The sequence below is a fragment of the Danio rerio genome, chromosome 14, assembly GCF_049306965.1.
Source record: "Danio rerio strain Tuebingen ecotype United States chromosome 14, GRCz12tu, whole genome shotgun sequence".
Classification (NCBI taxonomy): domain Eukaryota; kingdom Metazoa; phylum Chordata; class Actinopteri; order Cypriniformes; family Danionidae; genus Danio; species Danio rerio.
In genome coordinates, this window is record NC_133189.1 from 25,011,291 (window position 1) to 25,030,379 (window position 19,089).

Genomic DNA, 19,089 nt, shown 5'->3' on the forward strand with positions numbered 1-19,089 from the left:
CGGGTTGTCACGTGACCCACGTTTTTCTTCTTTTCCGGCAAAGTAAACTCAGTTAAAAGTTTGCCATTGTGTTCTTCCGAACTGTATTACAAACTCAACGCATCAAGAAGGACATCAAAGGAGTTTCATCAAGAAGAGACTCGCATAAAGAAAGAGACCCCCAGACATAAAAGTCCAGGTATTTTTAGTTATGCGAATAAGCTGTGCCCCTTTTATCAAAAAAGTGTTTTTTATAATCTTGGTGATCCTTAATGGTGTGTGTGTGTGTGTAACTGAAACCAGATTTTGCCACTCTTTATCTGAATATATTATCTGAATATATTATCTGAATATTATCTGAATATTTCCGCGGTTTGCTATCTATCTCTGTTTGTACATGTTTTATAGTCCCGTATAGACCCGATATCTCCACGTGGTTTACCTTTGTTCTATGTTGGATGTATGTTCTTGCGTTTGTTCGTTATCTGTCTGACTAGTCAATAAATTCCATTACACAGCAAATTTCTGGAGTTGAAAAATTAGGAGTTAGTCAAAAAAGTGTGAAAGAGTTACATTTTTGGAGTTTATTTTTAAACTTCTACACACTCGTGTGTTATGGGATACTTTTTGGTGAGTTTTATTTTGGAGTTCATTCGCTGGTGTTCAGGAGCCTGCTTTAACGTCACAACTGGAGTTAAATGTTTAGCTAGAGCGCCATTAGACGACCCTGCCGAGCAGCACGAGGGAATTGGAGGAATGCTCTTCGTTGTGAGGTAGGTAAAAGCGCATTGTTATAACTTACATGTATAAAAATATTTTGGAATGTTCGATATTTTATGACAGCAAGGCGTTTTGCTCTAGCGGTTTCGTTTTTCTGTCGTTAGAGACAGCATGTAAGTTAGCGAGATTGGCGCCTAACTCAAGTTAGCTTATCCATTGACTGTATTGTGCGCTGTTTTAAAAACTTATTCGACGATGTGAACGAACTACCTAATCATCTTTCGTTTCACTTTGTAAAAAATGTGTTTTGCTGTCGAGAAGAGAGTGGCGGATTTAGGCATGGCCAATATGGGTGATCCCCCAGGGCGGCACGGAGTGACAGGGAGAGAAAAAAAAGCTAGCCCCAGTAAAAACTTTGAGATAAGTTACCATTTACTTCATGAAAGTGTACTGATTCAGAGTGAATAAAGACGCCAGGGTCCATTCACTTTAAGTGTCTTTTGGATGCGCAAGCTTTTTACTCTATGTGCAACCGACACAACGCTGGTGAAATCAAATTGGCGCATACACGCAGAAAAGGATTCCCGCGCGCCTCTCACGCTGCTCTGCTCCCCGTGTAAATCCCGGTTGTTTAACAGTGACGCCGATAAAATACGCGCGTCTATGTGCTATGAAACCGGTGTAACTGCTGTAACGTTTTGCAAGTCGACAAAACTTAAGTTTACATGATGATGACCTTATTTTGATTAAGCATGGCTATGAAGCTGAAAGATGAGGGATAATGAGTCAGGGAGGTAAGACTTTCTTGGCCACGAGTCGGGTCAAAGACGACAGATAATTCCAAAAAACATGTATTTTTTGTATTCTATCGAATTGCTCGAGCAGATGAAGAAACATGCTATTCAGCTTTCAAATAGGCTAACGAGGGAACGTTAACATTAATATCCAGCAATACATGTTTGTGTATTTATGTCTAAGATTTGATACGTGCAATATTGGTCTTGTAATGTTTTGGATTGTAACATGATGTAACTTAGTCGTGAGCATGAGACTATGCCGTTTTAAGATATATATGTATATATATAACATTCTTAGCAACATTAATTGTTAAATGTCATTTTATCTCTTACATTACAGGTCACGATGTTGATAAAAGTGCAATTTGAAGGCAAGAAGAAGTATATTAAACTGGAAGAAGTCTCTTTCTTGGATTTTCACAGTGCAGGTGAGGTTTAATATTTAGTTAATAAAGAATACTTATATATATATATATATATATATATATATATATATATATATATATATATATATATATATATATATAAAAAAAGCAATAATAATACAAGTAATTTTGAAATGTATTTTATAAATTATACGTTGGTGTTATGATGTAGTCCAGCAGAAGTTTCTTATACCAGAGGATACAACATTGAAAGTCACAGATGACCATGGCATAGAAGTGGATGAGGATGTATTTCCAGAACTTGCGACAAACAAAGAAATGTGTTTTATCATCCACACTGATGATGGTAGGTTTTTTTTTATTATAATTTTTTTTTTAAGATTTTGAAAGTTTTTGTGTTATGACTCGGATTGAATTGGAGTGAAACTGTGCATTTTAGAACTTCCATTTGCTGAAACATCAAAGGGCTCTACAGACTTCTCAGACCTGACAGAGTTTGGTGCCTCTTCCAATCAGACAGAATATGTTACTGTCACTACTTGTGGTAAGTAGAGTTATATGTAATTATATAATTATCAGCGAAATATCCACCCTACTACACAACATTAGTTCCTAGATTAGCCTAATTGTTTTATACTGTGTTGTTTTTGTGATTTTTTTTTTCCAGATCTGACTGTTCTGCAGCAAGGGGTCGTTGAAGTACCCTCCTCCCCAAGTTTGACCGATACGTTGTCTGTGTCAAGCAGTTTAAGCAGCAGTGATTCTGGATCTCAAATAATTCAACCTTTATTGGACAGTGTCCATGCAAGAAATGTACGTTTCCTTTTTTGTTTTGTTTTTTACTTCCATACAGATAGATCTGTAAACTATCTATAACTTATGTTTTAGATAATGTTATACTGTAAACTTGCAGTTCAAAAAATAAATGCATTTTAAAGTATTAAATATGCCCTGTTATTAGATAAGTTTTTTTTTAAACAGGTCTAATTTTGGTTGTTATTTTTCTATATAATGTTTTATTTCTTTTAGAATATCATGCAAATTCTATCTTCAAAGCCTGCAGGGCTGACTGTGATTAAAGAGTATGAAGAGACTGGGAGCTTAAAAGATTCTACAAGACGGTTAATGGTGAACATAATTGTAGCTCACATGCGTGAAAAGGAAGGGTAAGAAGTTTAAGAACATATGACTATACTTTTTATTAGAATATGATCTTAAGACGTATGTTTTTCTTTGCAGAAGAGCTGTTAGTAAAGGAGCAAAAGAGTTTCATGCCTTTGGTATTGTGTCACTGTTCCCAACCTTAAAAGACCCATACTCTAAGAAAGGATATGTAAGTTTTCCAACCGAACTATAAACTTTTTATGCTTGAGCCTTTGCAATTGTATTATTTTGTCTAACATAATATACTGCTTTTTGTCAGGAACATTTCTATGACATTCAGAGTAACACTGGCTTTCTTGAGTGGCGCATGAAGACTGTGCAGCGTAAATCCAGAACCTCCTCTACCTCACAGAGCAGAGTGGAGCTAAAAGGAGGTCCCACATTATTAAGAACAGTTGGAGCTCTAGATGACCAGCGAATGGGAGATGAATGCATGGAAGCTATGTCACTCCTCCATCACACAACTGATCATGACACTGTGTTCAAGAAGATGAAAGAAACTTTCCACTACCGTCAACAGATTCTCCATGACCCTCAGCGCTCAGCTGATGTACTACAAATGTTCCCGCGTTTCTTGGATGTCAAAGGACTGGTAAATATTCAATAAAAATATTTTTTTTGAATATAAAAAAACATTAAGTCACAATAAATGTCTAAACTGTTGTTTTTTTTTATTTTTAAATTAGATTTCGCAAGACTTCTCATTGATGTTTGGAGCAGAGGTTGCTTCAAGATTCTTGGAAAAATGGAGCACCAGTTTTAAAGAAAAAGTCATCCAGGAGGCCAGGAAACTTAAAGAGACTGCTCTACTAAAACGGCATTTGAAAGCTGCTCTGAAGGAGGATTCTGACACAACTGATGATCCAGGTACAGTGATTGTTAAAATAGCAATGAGTTTACTTAAAACAGTCTTCTGGTTTACGGGCTACTCCACTCTAAAATAAAGATTTTTACCATTAATCACTTACCCCATGTTGTTCCAAACTCATAATAACTATGTTTATCTTCTAAATAAAGGAATTTTGGATAAAATTCAGGAGACTTGTGACTGTCCCATTGACTGCCAGCTAAATTTCACTAGCAGAGTTCAGCAAAATATGTAAGAAATTGTCAAATAGTCAATCTGCCATCAGTGGTTCAACCATGATTTTATGCAAGAAGAATACTTTTGGTACAAAAAGTGTTCTTGACACTTCATAGAATTCAGTCTAAACCATTGATTTCAGATGGAATTTGACTTTTCTGGACCCTGACAAGTTTGACAAGTTTATTACTTGACTGTCAATGGGTCAGTCACAAGCTTCCTGGTTTTCATCCAAAATATCAAGATGTATTATGAAAATGAAAAAAGATTTTATAGGTTAAATGACGTGATTTATTGATAACATTTCCATTGTGAGGTGGAGTAACTTTAAAAGTTTTTGATTATTTACCAAAAGCATTTATTCTCCAAATGTCTGCTAAAAACACAACACAATTGTTTTCTAAAATATATTCTGTTACAGAATATCATCAGTAAATTCATGGTTTGTAAAAGCTGTTCAAAATAAATTATTTCCATTAAAAAATGATGAATGTAAAAGTTTCATTGGCTTTGATATTAACTATATGAAATTAAAAATCTTTGTTTGGTCTTTATCACACAACAACAACAATTTCCCACTAACAGTTTGTACTTGTAAGATATTATGATACACAATAGACACAAGGTTAACTTATCAATGCTTTCAACAGACTGGTTTGAAATAACTACTGTTATTTTCTGTCTTCAGAATGGGACAGCGACATGGCTTCTCTATTCATCCTGCTGCATCTACTTACTCCACAACCAGCTGGAAGAAAGCAGCCCAAGAAGATCAGTGTTGAAGAGGCAACAACTCATCTGGTCAAATTTTATAAGGTTTGCTAAAACAACACTATTCTAGTTTAAATATTTTATTTAATGCCTAATTTTAAACAAATAGTTAATAAAGGGTCATTTTTGTTATTTCAGTCATGCCAAAGCCTAGATGATCATCTCCTGACCACTGAAGGAAACCCTCAGCCGTATCTTCTTGCCTCAGGGACATCAAAAGCACAGGTTTCCACCTTCTACATTGTCATGGACAGAAAAATTCTGCCTTGTCAATCATGCACATCCTTGGGTGCATTTGATGAGTTGTTCAAATCTCATTTTGTTTTCGGTGTGAAATATGATGATGCTCTGTCCAGCCTGTACACATTTGTGCAGACAACTGTGTACAATATCGATATAGGCACAACTGAGGAAACTCCAAAAGTCAAAGAGCTTAGAGCAAGGCTTCTGAACAAGCACTAATTTTATTTTTTTGACCAAAATGTCAAAATGTATGAACATCATAAACTCTTTAAGGAACTGTACCCATCAAACAACTTGCTTCCAAAACACTATTTTATGGTGCATTACCCAAGGTGTATTAGAAAGGTCGGGCCACTCATTCATATCTGGACCATGAGATTTGAGGCAAAACACAAATTTTTTAAAGATTCTGTGAAGAACTTCAAAAATTTGACTGTTTCGCTTGTAAATAAACACCAGTTTTCAGTAAAATAACCTCAATCATTTTACATAATGGTGAAGTGTTTTTTGTTTTGATTGAGCATGAAACATGTTTCCATAATCACTTCCATGCTTTTCAAGTGAGTGAAAACCTTCCAAGAAAGGTACTTGTTGTAGAAAGGGAAAGATTAAGACATTTCAAATCTTTTGATTCTTAAATGTCATATGGTTGTGATTCACAATTTTATGTTTTGTCAGAGAGTTGTATTATATGATTTGTTATTGAAATGTGTTCACTGCGAAGTTCTTGTTACTTCATCTGATGTATATGTGTCTACCTCAGGTTACACAATCCTGTAGTATTTTGTTTTTATATAATTCTGCAAACTTGATTTTATAAAATGCAGTGATGTGCTGACAGGGTTTTATACAGGTTTACTTTCTAGTTTTTACTCTGTTAACATTAAATATATTGCTGTTAGATTGTATTTTCTAATGGTAATTAATTTCAAAGTTTGTCCATGCATGTAACTTTTAAAAGTAATGTATGGATTTGTTTAAATAAAAGCTTTACGTGAAGAGTATAGCATTCAGTGTAATAATTTTCACATAAAAATATATATTGTGTGAAGTACATTTAACTCATAAAAAGTGTTGATTTTTAACACTCATAAGGAGTTTATAGTTTTCAAGTACTCTCTGTAGGAGTATTATTTTGACTCCAAAAAGAGTTAAATTTTAACTAAAAAAAATGTGTTAAAATTTAACTAAAAAAATTTAGTTACTTTAACTCTGTACTGGAGTTAATTTGATGGTCACGCATGTACACTCAGATTGAGTTGATTTTAACTCCTATGGAGTTTATTCCAAAGACCAAAATTTGCTGTGTATAATCAAATGAATTGTATTGTTTTCCTCATAGAAAAAGTCACTGGAACACAGATTCCCCTGCCTAGCTATTATAAGTTGATTAAAACTTATGAATGATTAATCTACTTCACAAGAAATAGCAATTAAATTCCCTTTTTCTAAATGAATAGATCATTACCGTGTCCGCTTGGAAGAGCGGCGGCTCGGGTTGTTTGTTTGGTCAAATTAACAATAAATTGATCCAGGATATTAATTATTAATAATAATTCATTATTGTTGATAATTAATATTCATAATCTGAGAGTCAGGATCAGATACAATCATATGTTTGTTTGACCAAATTGACTGAAGCTTAAGCCGGAATATTAATAATTAGGAATAAACTGTTATTGTTGATTATTAATATTCATAAAATTAGCTAATTTCTGTTTCAACACTCATACTGTAGCAGTGTGATATGGCTGTATATTGTAACTGGTGGGACACTAAGACATGCACTCCAATACAATGCCTCCCACCAGTGCCGATATACAGCCATATTGCACTGCTATGAGTGTGATATTGCTCATATTTATATTTCTATAACAAAAAGTACATTTACTCTAATTAAATTAATTGATTTAGTAGTAGAACAAGTACAGTAGAAAACTGTACAATTTATTTACTTTTAGGGCAATTACATTATAAGTACTGTGATTAAGTTACCTATAAATGAATAGTGGTCTCTTACCTTGCTTTATCAGGGGAAAAGTAAATTAAGTAGACTAACTTGTAACTTTGTAACTAACTGCACCCAACACTAGATGGAAAATATTTCTACATCCTAAATGGTAAAACTAAACCATTTTTCACAGGCCTCTCATATGAGACACAACGATTTATTATTACACTTGACAAGTGACCACATTAACCTTAAAGCTCCCTATGTTAATATCAACATGTTTCTCATGACAAACCCAGTAAACTGAAAAATAGACTATGATGTAATGGTTTGTTGGTGTTTGCCAAATGGAGGAGAACATTTGCAAATACTGCATGCATTTCCCTATATTCAACTGTACACAACATTTTCATTTCAAGTAGATCACGGTTAGCAAGCCTCATTATGCAGCATTCCGCTTGAATATAATACCTTCTTATTTATTCATCTCTGGGAAAATTTGCATGCTCAGACATGTCTTATTAATTTACGAGTCTCTTTGTGTGCGAGGAAGCGCTAAAATGCTTTAATTTAAGCCATAAAATAATATACCTTTAATATAATGATGTGCCTAATAAAATAGCACACCCTGCTCTCATATTTTTGCAATGGTTCCTCCCATTAAATAATGCTCCAAATGATGTGTCAAAAAGACTTTTATTTACTGAATATGAGCTTTTCATTTCTTCCTGGCACCGAACCACCTCCTTGACAGGTAAGATTTATTGATTTAATTGCCTAAGGTAACCATGCAATAAAATCATTGCAAAGATAAATTTCCATGGCGCTGTGCACAATCAAGGTAATTTTTCAGACACCAGGGCTACATGTCTTCAGGTTACAGGTGCAAATTTATACATCAGAGTCCCTCATTACCAGAGGATAGTTTTAGTGCTGAAAGGTCTAATAGTTGAGTGATTGTTTCCTGAACTGGGCATTTGCTAATTGACAGTTTCAGTGCCAAAGTGAATTTATAACATGACCATAAAGCGATTATGTTTCTCTTTAGCATTCAGAAATGTGCTAGTTGTGGGATTTTTCATATTTGGGGGCCTTCAGTTACAAACTCTTAAAGCAAATCTATCAATTTGTTGTTCATGTCTGGGTTCTGACTTGACAAAAAAGAATAATTCATGCTAAAATGAACCGGATATTTAAAAAAAGGATCAAAAACATATTGATCATTATTGAAGATACAGTTAGTATACCAAAATATCCAAATGTATCGTGTTAAAAGGAACATTCCACTTGCTGGAAAATAAGATCATAACTCAAATCTCCTACAGTTGAAATGCTGAGTTTTAGAATCCATTTAACTGATGTTGCTGCAGTCATGACTGATCACATGGCGTAATCATTTATTTATTTATTTATTGCAATAACAACAAAAGATTTACAGTAAAAATAAAACACAATACAGTCTTTACAAACTATAGTTCATTTTAAACAATTCAGGAATAATAAACTAAATTTAAGTAGCCTATATAACAAATGCATGAGAAATAGGGGGAAACGAGAGGGCACATAAAAAGAAAATAAATATACACGACTAGGATTATTTTGGATAATAAAAGCATTTTTAAAAAAGCATTTTAATCCAAGGAGATTGAACAAAAGGAACAAAAAAATGAGCTACACTTTAAGTAGAAATCAATGTTACTTTTAACATTTCTGCAAAAACGGCTTGACAGGGAATAAAATATTTTTAAACTTAATTTGTTAAGAAATCTTTCAAGATCAATGATGATAACTATTTAATTACAAGTTTGTAAGACTTATTTGAGTTAATATATAGGTTGTTTACCAAAATATATTATTTAAATCATTTATGGGGCTGAATGGAGAAAAAAGCGTGAGTAAAAGACTTTATGAACAAATTATTTTTAAAAAAAAGATGATCCTGCAGTAAAATATTTGTAGTATTTTAATAACCATGATGGGTACAAAGATTTTTTTATTTATTTTTTGTGAATCGGAATTTGTCCAATAATAAATTTATTAACATGCGTTGTTGCGGTGAACTAGGCCAATCGTGTGATATCCATGTCGTCATCGCAGGTCCAACAGTCGCTCTTCAAATGCTGCACTGGCTGATTCTGCTGTCTGATCTCTAAGTGCTGTCGCAGTACTTTGATGCCACATGTGACAATCACGTGGCATCAGCGCAGTGTCAATCCGGACAACATTTCTAACCGGCATGCACAGCTTTAAGACAGATTTTGCTGCATGAAGTCGGATGCACCTAAAAACACTGTCACAACCTGTTTTCCTCATGTGACCTTCACCATGTGCTCCTTTGTTCTAGTTCTCGCCATCATTATGTTCATCACTTCAGATCCTGTGCCTTTCTGTTGTGAACCCAGGCCTTACATAATACTGGACCAACGAAAAAGTTTACGCCGTGTTTCCCCTTTGTTTTATTGTCATAGTCTTTTTGCCCTCAATGTTTTTATTGCCGAAAGGGAGTCCTGGTAGACATTGAGGGACCAAGCGAGTCCCACCCACCAACCCACAGCAGAGGGTGAGCTTTCACTGGACTCTTCAGTGCTGCTTCAGTCAGCCAGTCCCCCGGCTCACCCTCCAGCCTCATGTGTGGAGGTATCCCTGAGGGCCTGCCTACCTGTTTCGCCGGCCAGAGGTTGTCACTCGACGTCATCTCCTCAGCCCTCCGAGCTATGGACTCTGCCTCGCCCCTCCAACCCAATGGCTCCACATTGGCTCTCTCATCCCTCATCTCCTCCATGGACCATCAGCCCACCGGCTGCACCAGGCTCCCTCATCCCCCTGGCTTCACCTTGGTCAGGAGTCAGCCTGCCTCCACCTCTGGACTCTGCTCCTCCAGCTGCGCCTCATCCCTCCATCCTGGAAGCTCCATTAAGCTCCTCCCTCCTCCAGCTACGCCTTGGTCCCCTGTCACTCTGGCTCCACCGCGGGCATCTGGACCTGTGTTGTCGCCTCTGTCGGGTGAGCCGTCCACTCCATTTCGCCCCTCCAGGACCTCAGAGTCTGTCGACTCCTTGGGCTCCACCTCCAGCTGGAATGTCTCCCACGGTCAGCCCCCTAGAGTCGGCAACCTCTCCTCCTTCATGGCTCCTCCCTTCGTCGACTCCACCCTGGGCCGTCCTCCTGGCTGTGTCCTGGGTCCTCCTCCTGCTTCACCTCCCTTCCTGGCTCCTCCCTCCTGCGACTCCTCCCTGGCCGCCTCCTCTTTTCCACACACTCCAATTCCTCTCCTGGTTTCTCCCCACAGACTCTCCTCTGACACCTCTCCTTTCGTTTAGGCGCAAAGGCGTGCCTTTTGAAAGTTCTAGTTCCCGCCATCATTATGTTCATCACTTCCACCTGTGTCCCATCCCTGTGTTTAATCATTGCAATCCTCCTGTGTATTTAAGACCCTGTATTCTGTTAGTCCCTTGTCAGGTATTCTCTTCAGTTGATGTCTGTCTTCACCCCATGTTCTTCCTCTGTTCATCTCCGTAAGTGTTAATAAATATCCGTGTTTTTGATAAACCTGAGATTCCGTGCCTTCCTGTTATGAGCCCAGGTGTTACAAACACTTTATCCCTAGCTTAGCTTAGCTTAGTATGGGTCACTGTTAGTTCATAAATGACCAAAGAGTTTCAGTAATCGACTATTTAAAGCTTATCTCTTCTATAATTACAACATGTATAAAGACTAAAAATATTAAAGGTTGCTATTTTCTGGTTCAATATGGCTGTTCCTACAGTGTACCCTCATTCTGCCATAATATTCAAAAAACTGTACTATGGCTGTAACTGGTTCATTGATATAGCAATATCTGAAAATAGTTTCTAGCATCTTGCACCACCAAATCAGTGTAATATTCCGCCTGATGCAGCTATGGTATGGCAGCAAAGTTCCTTGATTATCACACCAGTATGAAAGCATAGCAACTTTTAATTTTCTGCCAAACCAAGAGATTGTCTAAATGGATTCAAAAATGGTAAAACTTGTAAAATGAGCCTATTTCCAAAACATGGATTTTTTAATTATTTTTTTTAAGTAATAAATAAATATCCCTGCGTAATGTTAATTATACAAAGTAATTATGGGTTAATCCTTGTACAAAAAGTTACACCAGTGCTCACCAGTGACCAAGTCAAAACCAGCGAGAGATTTTCAATTTTTTGTTGTTTGATAAAAACTGTGGTCACCTTGTTGAGTGCAGTATATGTTATTGCATAGAGTGTATTGGATAAATGAACCATAATTTTGAATCAATTTGTGATGGGTGTCCATGCAGCCACTGTTTTTCATATTTTCTGGCTCTGTCAAGCATTACCCTCTTGTATGACATTTTTTTTTCCCCCAAGTCATTTTCTAAAAGTTTTTCTTTAGAAATTGAATCGTGTACCTTACGGTTTAGACTCAAACCTACAAATACATAGTTTTCATCATCTTCATAGTCAAAAGTACATCTGTGTTTCTGTTTTTAATATGATTATGTGGTGCTAGAATTCTTAACCAAACTAAGTTTAAATCAGAATTTATTCATTTTGACCTCTGTTAATAAAGTGCAACAGTAGAGTTGTGCTCACTACATGACAAAATATACTCAAAATCATTTTTTTTCTCTTTAATTTAAGTCTTAATGCTTGCTAAAGATATAATTGTGTTTACAAGGACACTCAACAAGACAAGTGTCATTTTGAGTCAATTTGTCTATAAAAGGTGCAGAAGAGAACATCTCAGGATTATATCCATGAACCAAAAATGATGTCATGATGTTGTTAATGCCTTCTGTATGAATGTGTGTCTGAATCATTAATTGCCTTGACACATAGTCATAGGATAATATAAACACATGACCAATGTCTAAAAGGTAGCATATGGCAGATTGACGCAGCATCTTGTTCCCTTCTCAGGGAACCAGGGAACAAAGTGAGACATTCATAATGAGGACAGTGAACTCCACCGAGGGCTGACTGAGTGTGCATTGCTCCAAAAACATGCCACACATAATCTGTGCCTGTCATCCCCAGAAATGAAGCAAGGGCATGACAGATGAACACATCTTCTATCACTAATCCATAGCTCCATTTAAATCAAAATGCTTTTATAAACTGTAAACTGACAAGCAATGAGACTAATCTGACCTACATTAGGACCAAAGTTGGGTGTGGTACTTTAAAAATGTTATCAGTAATGATCACTAGTTATATATCATAAATAGTAACAAGTTAGTAATTGCATTGCATCGATATAAATGTTACTAATTACCTGGAAAGGTAACTATTGTGGTTATTTTGAGATAGACACTAAATTGAATATCATTATTATAAAACAATGTACAATGTTGTTGTGGGACAGTGTGAGAGACAATCATCAAAATTGATGTTTTATTGTAAATATCATTTCTATATTGACTATTATGGATGGATGGATGGATGGATGAAAAAAGTAAAAACACTAAAAAAAAGAGTAACTCCATAGGTAAAAGTGTTTAATTATAATGTTTTTATTTCCATCACTGGTTAAGACACACATCATCAGAAGGGAAAGGAACTGGTGATGCTGTTGCAGGTGCTACTTCATAAGTTGTATGCCAAATGACTTTAGTGTCATCCCAAATGGAACACATTTAGCGGTTGCCATATTAGTAAAATAAATGACCAAACTATTAGTTATTATTTTATTAAATAATATTATCAGACATTTTAAATTGCAATCAGCAACTTAAATTAAACAGATGTTTATACACAAAAGCTAAAAAAAATATATATTTTCTTGACAGTAAAACTTTATTTACAGCAAATGAGTCAAAAGCATGGTAAAGAGGGATCATTTTACCATGACAGCACAGTACCGCTATATTGCAAGCAGCATAATAATGTCCTGTTATTGCGTTCAGCGGAATTCGCTTTTCCAGTTAGCATTTTAGGTGCATAGATAAGTATATAAGTACAGGCCGGGATGACGCTTGCCGGTATGGGCCCTCTGACAACATTCTTGAAAAGCAAATTGGGCATAGGTGGAGTTGGTTGTTGTGGGCAAAAGTAAAGTAAGTAGGGAGGGGATTTTACAGATGAATCAAACAGAGTAAGTAGGAGCCGACTAAGAGTTGCAAATGAAGGTGAAGAGCCTGGTGGTGGTTGTGTCACAAATAAAGTGGGGGGGGTTGGGGGATAGCGGACAAAGTGAAGAGCGCGGTTGGTGGTGTTGTTGCGGATGAGAGAAAGGGGGGGGGGGGGGTTGATTGGGCCTCATAATAGTAACTCTGGGGACATCAAAATGGCATGGGCCCTTAGAAACATCTTAACTTCCCACCTCGTAACAGCGCTTATGAGTACAGGATCTGCCATTTCACACAAAAATTTTAGGCAGCTGGAAATTAGGTGCATCCCTACTGCATTTACTATCCGGAGGTGGCATAATCACACTCATAAGAGAATTTTGCTTAGACAATTAAAAATAAATGAAGTAATCCAACATTAGCATCTGATGCAGTAGCTCCTCTCCTTCCACTACATGAGCAAATCTGTGGTTGTTGACTGCATGAAGTATTCAACATTCCACACTTCTTTTATCAGTTGAATAAATTCATCATCCAGATGTTTTAAGTGCACTTAGTCTTTTCAGAATTTTCAGTATGAATGCAGTACTTATAGCTTCAGTCTTTAAGTCTTTTCAGCCAGTATTATTGTTTCTGTTAAACATTCAAATCGCAGAAGTACAGGGGTAACCATTTATAGTCATGCAGTTTTGTGTGTGTGTGTGTGTGTGTGTTCTTTATAAGCATCTTGGATTAACATGAAACATTTTTTAATACAGCAATTTTTTAAAGAAACAAAGTTATTCCGTTAAGATAGAATATGATTAAAAGAGGTCAAAAGAGTCTATTTAAATTATTTGATGGGAAAAAAAAGTTTTCCTTACTGTGTCTATTATTATTTTTATACATAAATATTAAATGAACTTTAACCCTTTATTCCCCACAGCCAAATCTCCATCTGTCAGTGATCGTCATCATGATCAGTCCTCCGATTCTGCATGCTCCACTAATGTCTAAAAGGAAAGGTGCGTTCATGTTTTACCAGATCCAGATTTTTTGATGTACTGTGTCGATGTTGATGCGTTTAATCAAAAGTTTCCAAACCTGTATTATTGCTATTATTATTATTATTATTCTCAACACATCAGAGTTAAATGATGTAAACTATACTGTACCCTAAAAGCTTTTAACCTTAATGGCTCAGTGAATTTCCACTTTATTCCAATTTCATAGAAATATTTTGATTTTACACCTATTAAAACAGATGTTTATTTAGTTTTTTATGAACTACACAGTAGATTAACAGTCTCGAGTGCTACAGGTGTAACAAGTCAATCCCAATTATGTCACTTCATTGCCCAAAGGATCAGATAACAATATAGACCAGGTAGCTGTCAAGAAGATTTCACACATCAGGATTGTGTTGTTGCAGTGTTAAAGATTCTGTGTTTTTCTGTAAGCACACAAACACCTCCAGCCATCCTCTCAAACGTGTGATATCTGGAAAGAGAGGGAGAGAGAGAGAGGGGAGAAAAAAAAATCACTGTTTCAGAGGAATGAGCACACTGTTTTACATTTTCTGTCTCTGGGGAAAAAGCTTCTTTTTGGTTTTGCTATTGGTTTCCTAAATAAGATTCAGCCTGCCTGCATCTGAGTATCATTTATTTTAAATTAGATGCTGCTCATTATCAATATCTGATTGTGAAATGTTTACTTTTTAAATGAGTTTTACCATTTATATTTACGGGTTACTATAAAGGAGAAAAAGAAAACGATTATAACAACTGCCTGAGCCTTAAACTCCTACATGATTAGACTTTTTATCTCTTGAAGTCAGTATATTTGACAGCCGACTTGTTTACTAGGCTTTTTTTTTTTAGAAATACTATCTGTGATTCTGCAATTATACGATTTTTTCTTCCTCCCCGTCTTGCCGTTCTTCTGTTCAGCTGTATTGACTTAAGTGTGTTAGCTGCTTAATTAAATGATTCTTGATTAAAACCAGAGCCTGGTGAGAACAGCACATCGCATTTCACTGCTTTATAATTGGCTGCTTGTTACGTTCACTGAGACTGTGATTTGCGGAGGGCACAATTTATTAGATTTCACTTGCATCTCTTAGTTGAGCAATTAGACACAGTGTACATGTTAAAGGCTTTATGAGTTGGACTAAAGTAAATTACCTCTCTTTTTAAAGTGGAAAGCTGCAAACATTTGGGAATTAAGATTTACTGGAGTTTTCGGCATCCATTTTCCAATTTTCCCCTAGTGTAAACATAAACAGACATGATTAAACGCATTTCTACTAAAGTTACTAATAAAATATTTAAATAATATACAACATACACTACCTGGCAAAGTCTTGTCATCAATCTCAGTTGTAAGATCAAAAAATAAAACTTGACTTCCTTTTCAGTCATCTATGGAACTGCATCCCAATCATCCCATATACTGCAGAAGACCTATTGGAAACCACATGAACCCAAGATTCTTACAAAAATCAATCAAGTTTGGTAAAGAAAAATTCATGGTTTGGGGCTACATTCAGTATGGGGGCATGCGGGAGATCTGCAGAGTGGATGGCAATATCGACAGCCTGAGGTATCAAGACATTTGTGCTGCCCATTACATTACAAACCACTGGAGAGGGCAAATTCTTCAGCAGGATAGCGCTCCTTCTAAAACTTTAGCCTCCACATCAAAGTTCCTGAAACCGAAGAAGGTCAAGGTGCTCCATGATTGGCCAGCCCAGTCACCAGACATGAACATTATTGAGCATGTCTGGGATAAGATCAAGGAGGAGGCATTGAAGATGTAATCTGAAACTCTGGAAGTGTGAATGCTTTATTTGAAGGAACACTTTCTTTGCCATTCTAGATGACTTTATTAATGAGTTATTTCAGGTCATTGCAGAGATGTATGGATGCAGTCCTCCAGGCTCATGGGAGTCATACACAAAATAAATTATTTTTCCCCTGCACCATGACCTTATATTCTATACTGTACATATTTCTCTTAAGTGACAAGAATTTTGTCCAAGCAAAGTCAGACCTTACTGTCCTAATCGAATAATTATAAATCAAGGCATGATCATATTTTATTTTGGGAAAATAAGCTTAATCTTTGCCTTTCAAATAACCCACTTCTGATACCAAATAATCAACTAAGTCAAGTTATTTTTTGTTGTTCCAAAAAGGCGACTAGACCTTTGTCAGGTAGTGTATAATCTTTTATATAAATCAACTACATGAAAATAAAAAGATTAGATTTTTCAGAATGTCCTAAAATAAATATTATTTTTATTTATTTTTTATTCATTTATTTATTTTTTTTTTTTTTTGCCACTTATCATCTTTGATTAATTTGAACATGAGTATCTGGCAACACACAGTCCCTGTTGGATAAATGCACTTCTCTATTTCTGGGTGCACTTCTGTCATTTATACAGTAGTTGTTGCTAATAAGTCCTCTATTCATAACATTTTATAACTAACATTTCCACTAAAGTCACTGAGCTTCATTAATATACAACATATAATCTTAAATATAAATCAACTGCATGAAAACAATAAAGGTGAGATCTTTTTCAAAATGTCCTGATCAATTCTAGTCATTTATAAAAAATTTTAAAAAAATTTCACTTATCAGATTTGATTGATTTATGATTGAGTATCTGGCAACACTGAGTCCCAGTTAGATAACTGTATTTATCTGTTTCTGGGTGCACTGCTAAGTAAGTTAGTTGTTGAAAATAATTTAGCACTGACAATTACAATACTCTTACCTATTCTTAACTGTTAAGTTGTTTTACAAAAACAGAACAAATTTTAAAGTGTGCTCATTATGCAGCATAATGCAGGATAATACTTGTATGGTTTACAAAACATGAACATTAAACCGCTCATTGCAGTTATCAAACGTATTTTACCCCAATAGTAAAGAATAATGATGATGATAATAATAATAATAATAATAATAATAATAATAATAATAATAATAATAGTAATAATAATAGAAAGGACTGTACCTTGAATATATAATAATTTTGTTGCAAGTAAAACTTTTCTATGCTCATCTGGTTTGGCTTTGTTAATGTTTGATGTATTGCAGACACATATTTTGTGTCATATGAGATTAAAATACAGCAAAATGCCTTTTTTACATTCAACATTGTCAATGATAAATAATTTCAGTCCTAAATCATCCTTCAAACTCTCAGAAAAGAAGATAGAAGGCTTGTCACGGGGGTGGCAATTCAAGATACAAAAGCTAAAAGATGCTAATATGTACCTTTTAGGTGCTAATATGTACTCTCCAGGTACGTAGTAATGCACACCATAGAGTAAAGGGTTTGTATTTAAGCTTCCATACATTAGAATGCAACCCCAGTCAATACCAATTAGTTCATGTAAATAATCTGCCTTGATACAGATGTTTGAGATCAGATCATTAGAGATTGGTTGTAATGAAGGTTAAACACTGTATCTACACTTTATTAAAAGTCTTTCGAAATAAAACAAAGATTACTAAAGTGTGTTTTACAAGAAAATATGATTTCAGAGTTGTACAAATCACAGATTTATTTTCAATTTTACTTGCTGATGGTTTTTTTCAATTAATTTATTTTTTTTTTTGTATTATTGTTGTTATTTACTTTTATTATTTAACAGAAAACTCACAGAGGCAGATTTTGCCAGAAATAAGCATTTGATTCAATTCTGTTCTCTTTCCTGGAGTCTGACACCATAGTCCAGGATGCACTTGACAGTCTGCCATGGGCCAGAAAGCCCCTCAGAAATTTTCAAGAGCACATAATACATCTATTCAAGCTCTGTGTATATAACGTGTTTTGTTAGACCTGCTGAAAATAATACATTATAAATAGTATAATATCTACTATGCCTCATAAAAAACACTGCATTAAACATGTGAGGTTGAGGAATTATGCTTCATGGTTTAAGAACAGATGTTTAAATAAGTGATCAAACTTCATCAAATCACCTAGTGAACAAAATAGACAACAAAGCACCACAGTAACTGAGCTACAGTATGTCTAGAGAGCTAGATATGATTTAGAGGCAATTAACCACTTAGTTACCATGTACAAATTGTGAAAAACCTCTTAGCAACAACTTCAAACACCTTAGCAACAAACTAAAAGACAAAAGCAACATTTAGTTAATCACACGCTCAAGCTTTCTGAGTTCTTATTGAGAGATATTGCACTGAAAAACTGAATGAATATGATTACAGCAATAATCAAGAGTTTTTTTCACTCATTTATTTATTTATTTATTTGTTTAATTCATTAATTATTCAGCACTGTAAGCCTCATTTAGACTTTGAAGACAAATTCCTATGAGTTATATGAGTTACAGTAAAGGTGAAAACATTCATATCACATATTAAGTATTTAAGCAATAAAAATACTAAAATATTTTTAAAAGTATTACATTTACTGTTTTTAATCTATATGTATAAAAGCTTAGAAACTGTGCCGGAAATATATTTTCCGATCATATTTACCATGAAAAAAACATTTTGGACTACAAAAGTAAAAATTTCTGTTTGCCATTTTTCTGTGACTTAAAAATGTGTATATGAGGCACTTGATTGGCTTTCAGTTGCTAACTATCTGTAAGATGTAAATATTGCCTGGTTTTACACCCCTCACATCTGATCACTTGGTAAAAAGCAGAGATATCATCATGTAATAATCAAGTGTGAAATACTAATCTGCCCGTGGTTAAAAGCTGTTTAAAATGATGATTAGCAAGTATTAGCACGTATGAAGCATGAATGATATGACTGCTCTGTAGTGGTGTAATAGATCATGGTTGATCCCAGATTCATGCTGATCTCAACTCACAGTTCAGAACACACGGGACCCGCGTATTAATACATATTTTTGTAGATTAATCCTAAATTTGTAAGGATTGCCG

The 19,089-nt window shown here is 35.2% G+C and overlaps 1 protein-coding gene across 1 annotated transcript; it reads left to right on the forward strand.

Annotated features, from left to right (window-relative positions):
• Positions 1–689: 689 nt before the first annotated feature.
• Positions 690–6,150, forward strand: LOC794378 (uncharacterized). The gene is made up of 11 exons (XM_001334282.9): positions 690–752; positions 1,837–1,924; positions 2,094–2,228; positions 2,322–2,426; positions 2,550–2,695; positions 2,912–3,048; positions 3,122–3,215; positions 3,306–3,638; positions 3,733–3,913; positions 4,819–4,946; positions 5,040–6,150. Exons 2-11 carry the CDS (start codon positions 1,843–1,845, stop codon positions 5,361–5,363), a joined length of 1,665 nt encoding a protein of 554 aa, XP_001334318.5. The 5' UTR covers positions 690–752; positions 1,837–1,842; the 3' UTR covers positions 5,364–6,150.
• Positions 6,151–19,089: the final 12,939 nt, after the last annotated feature.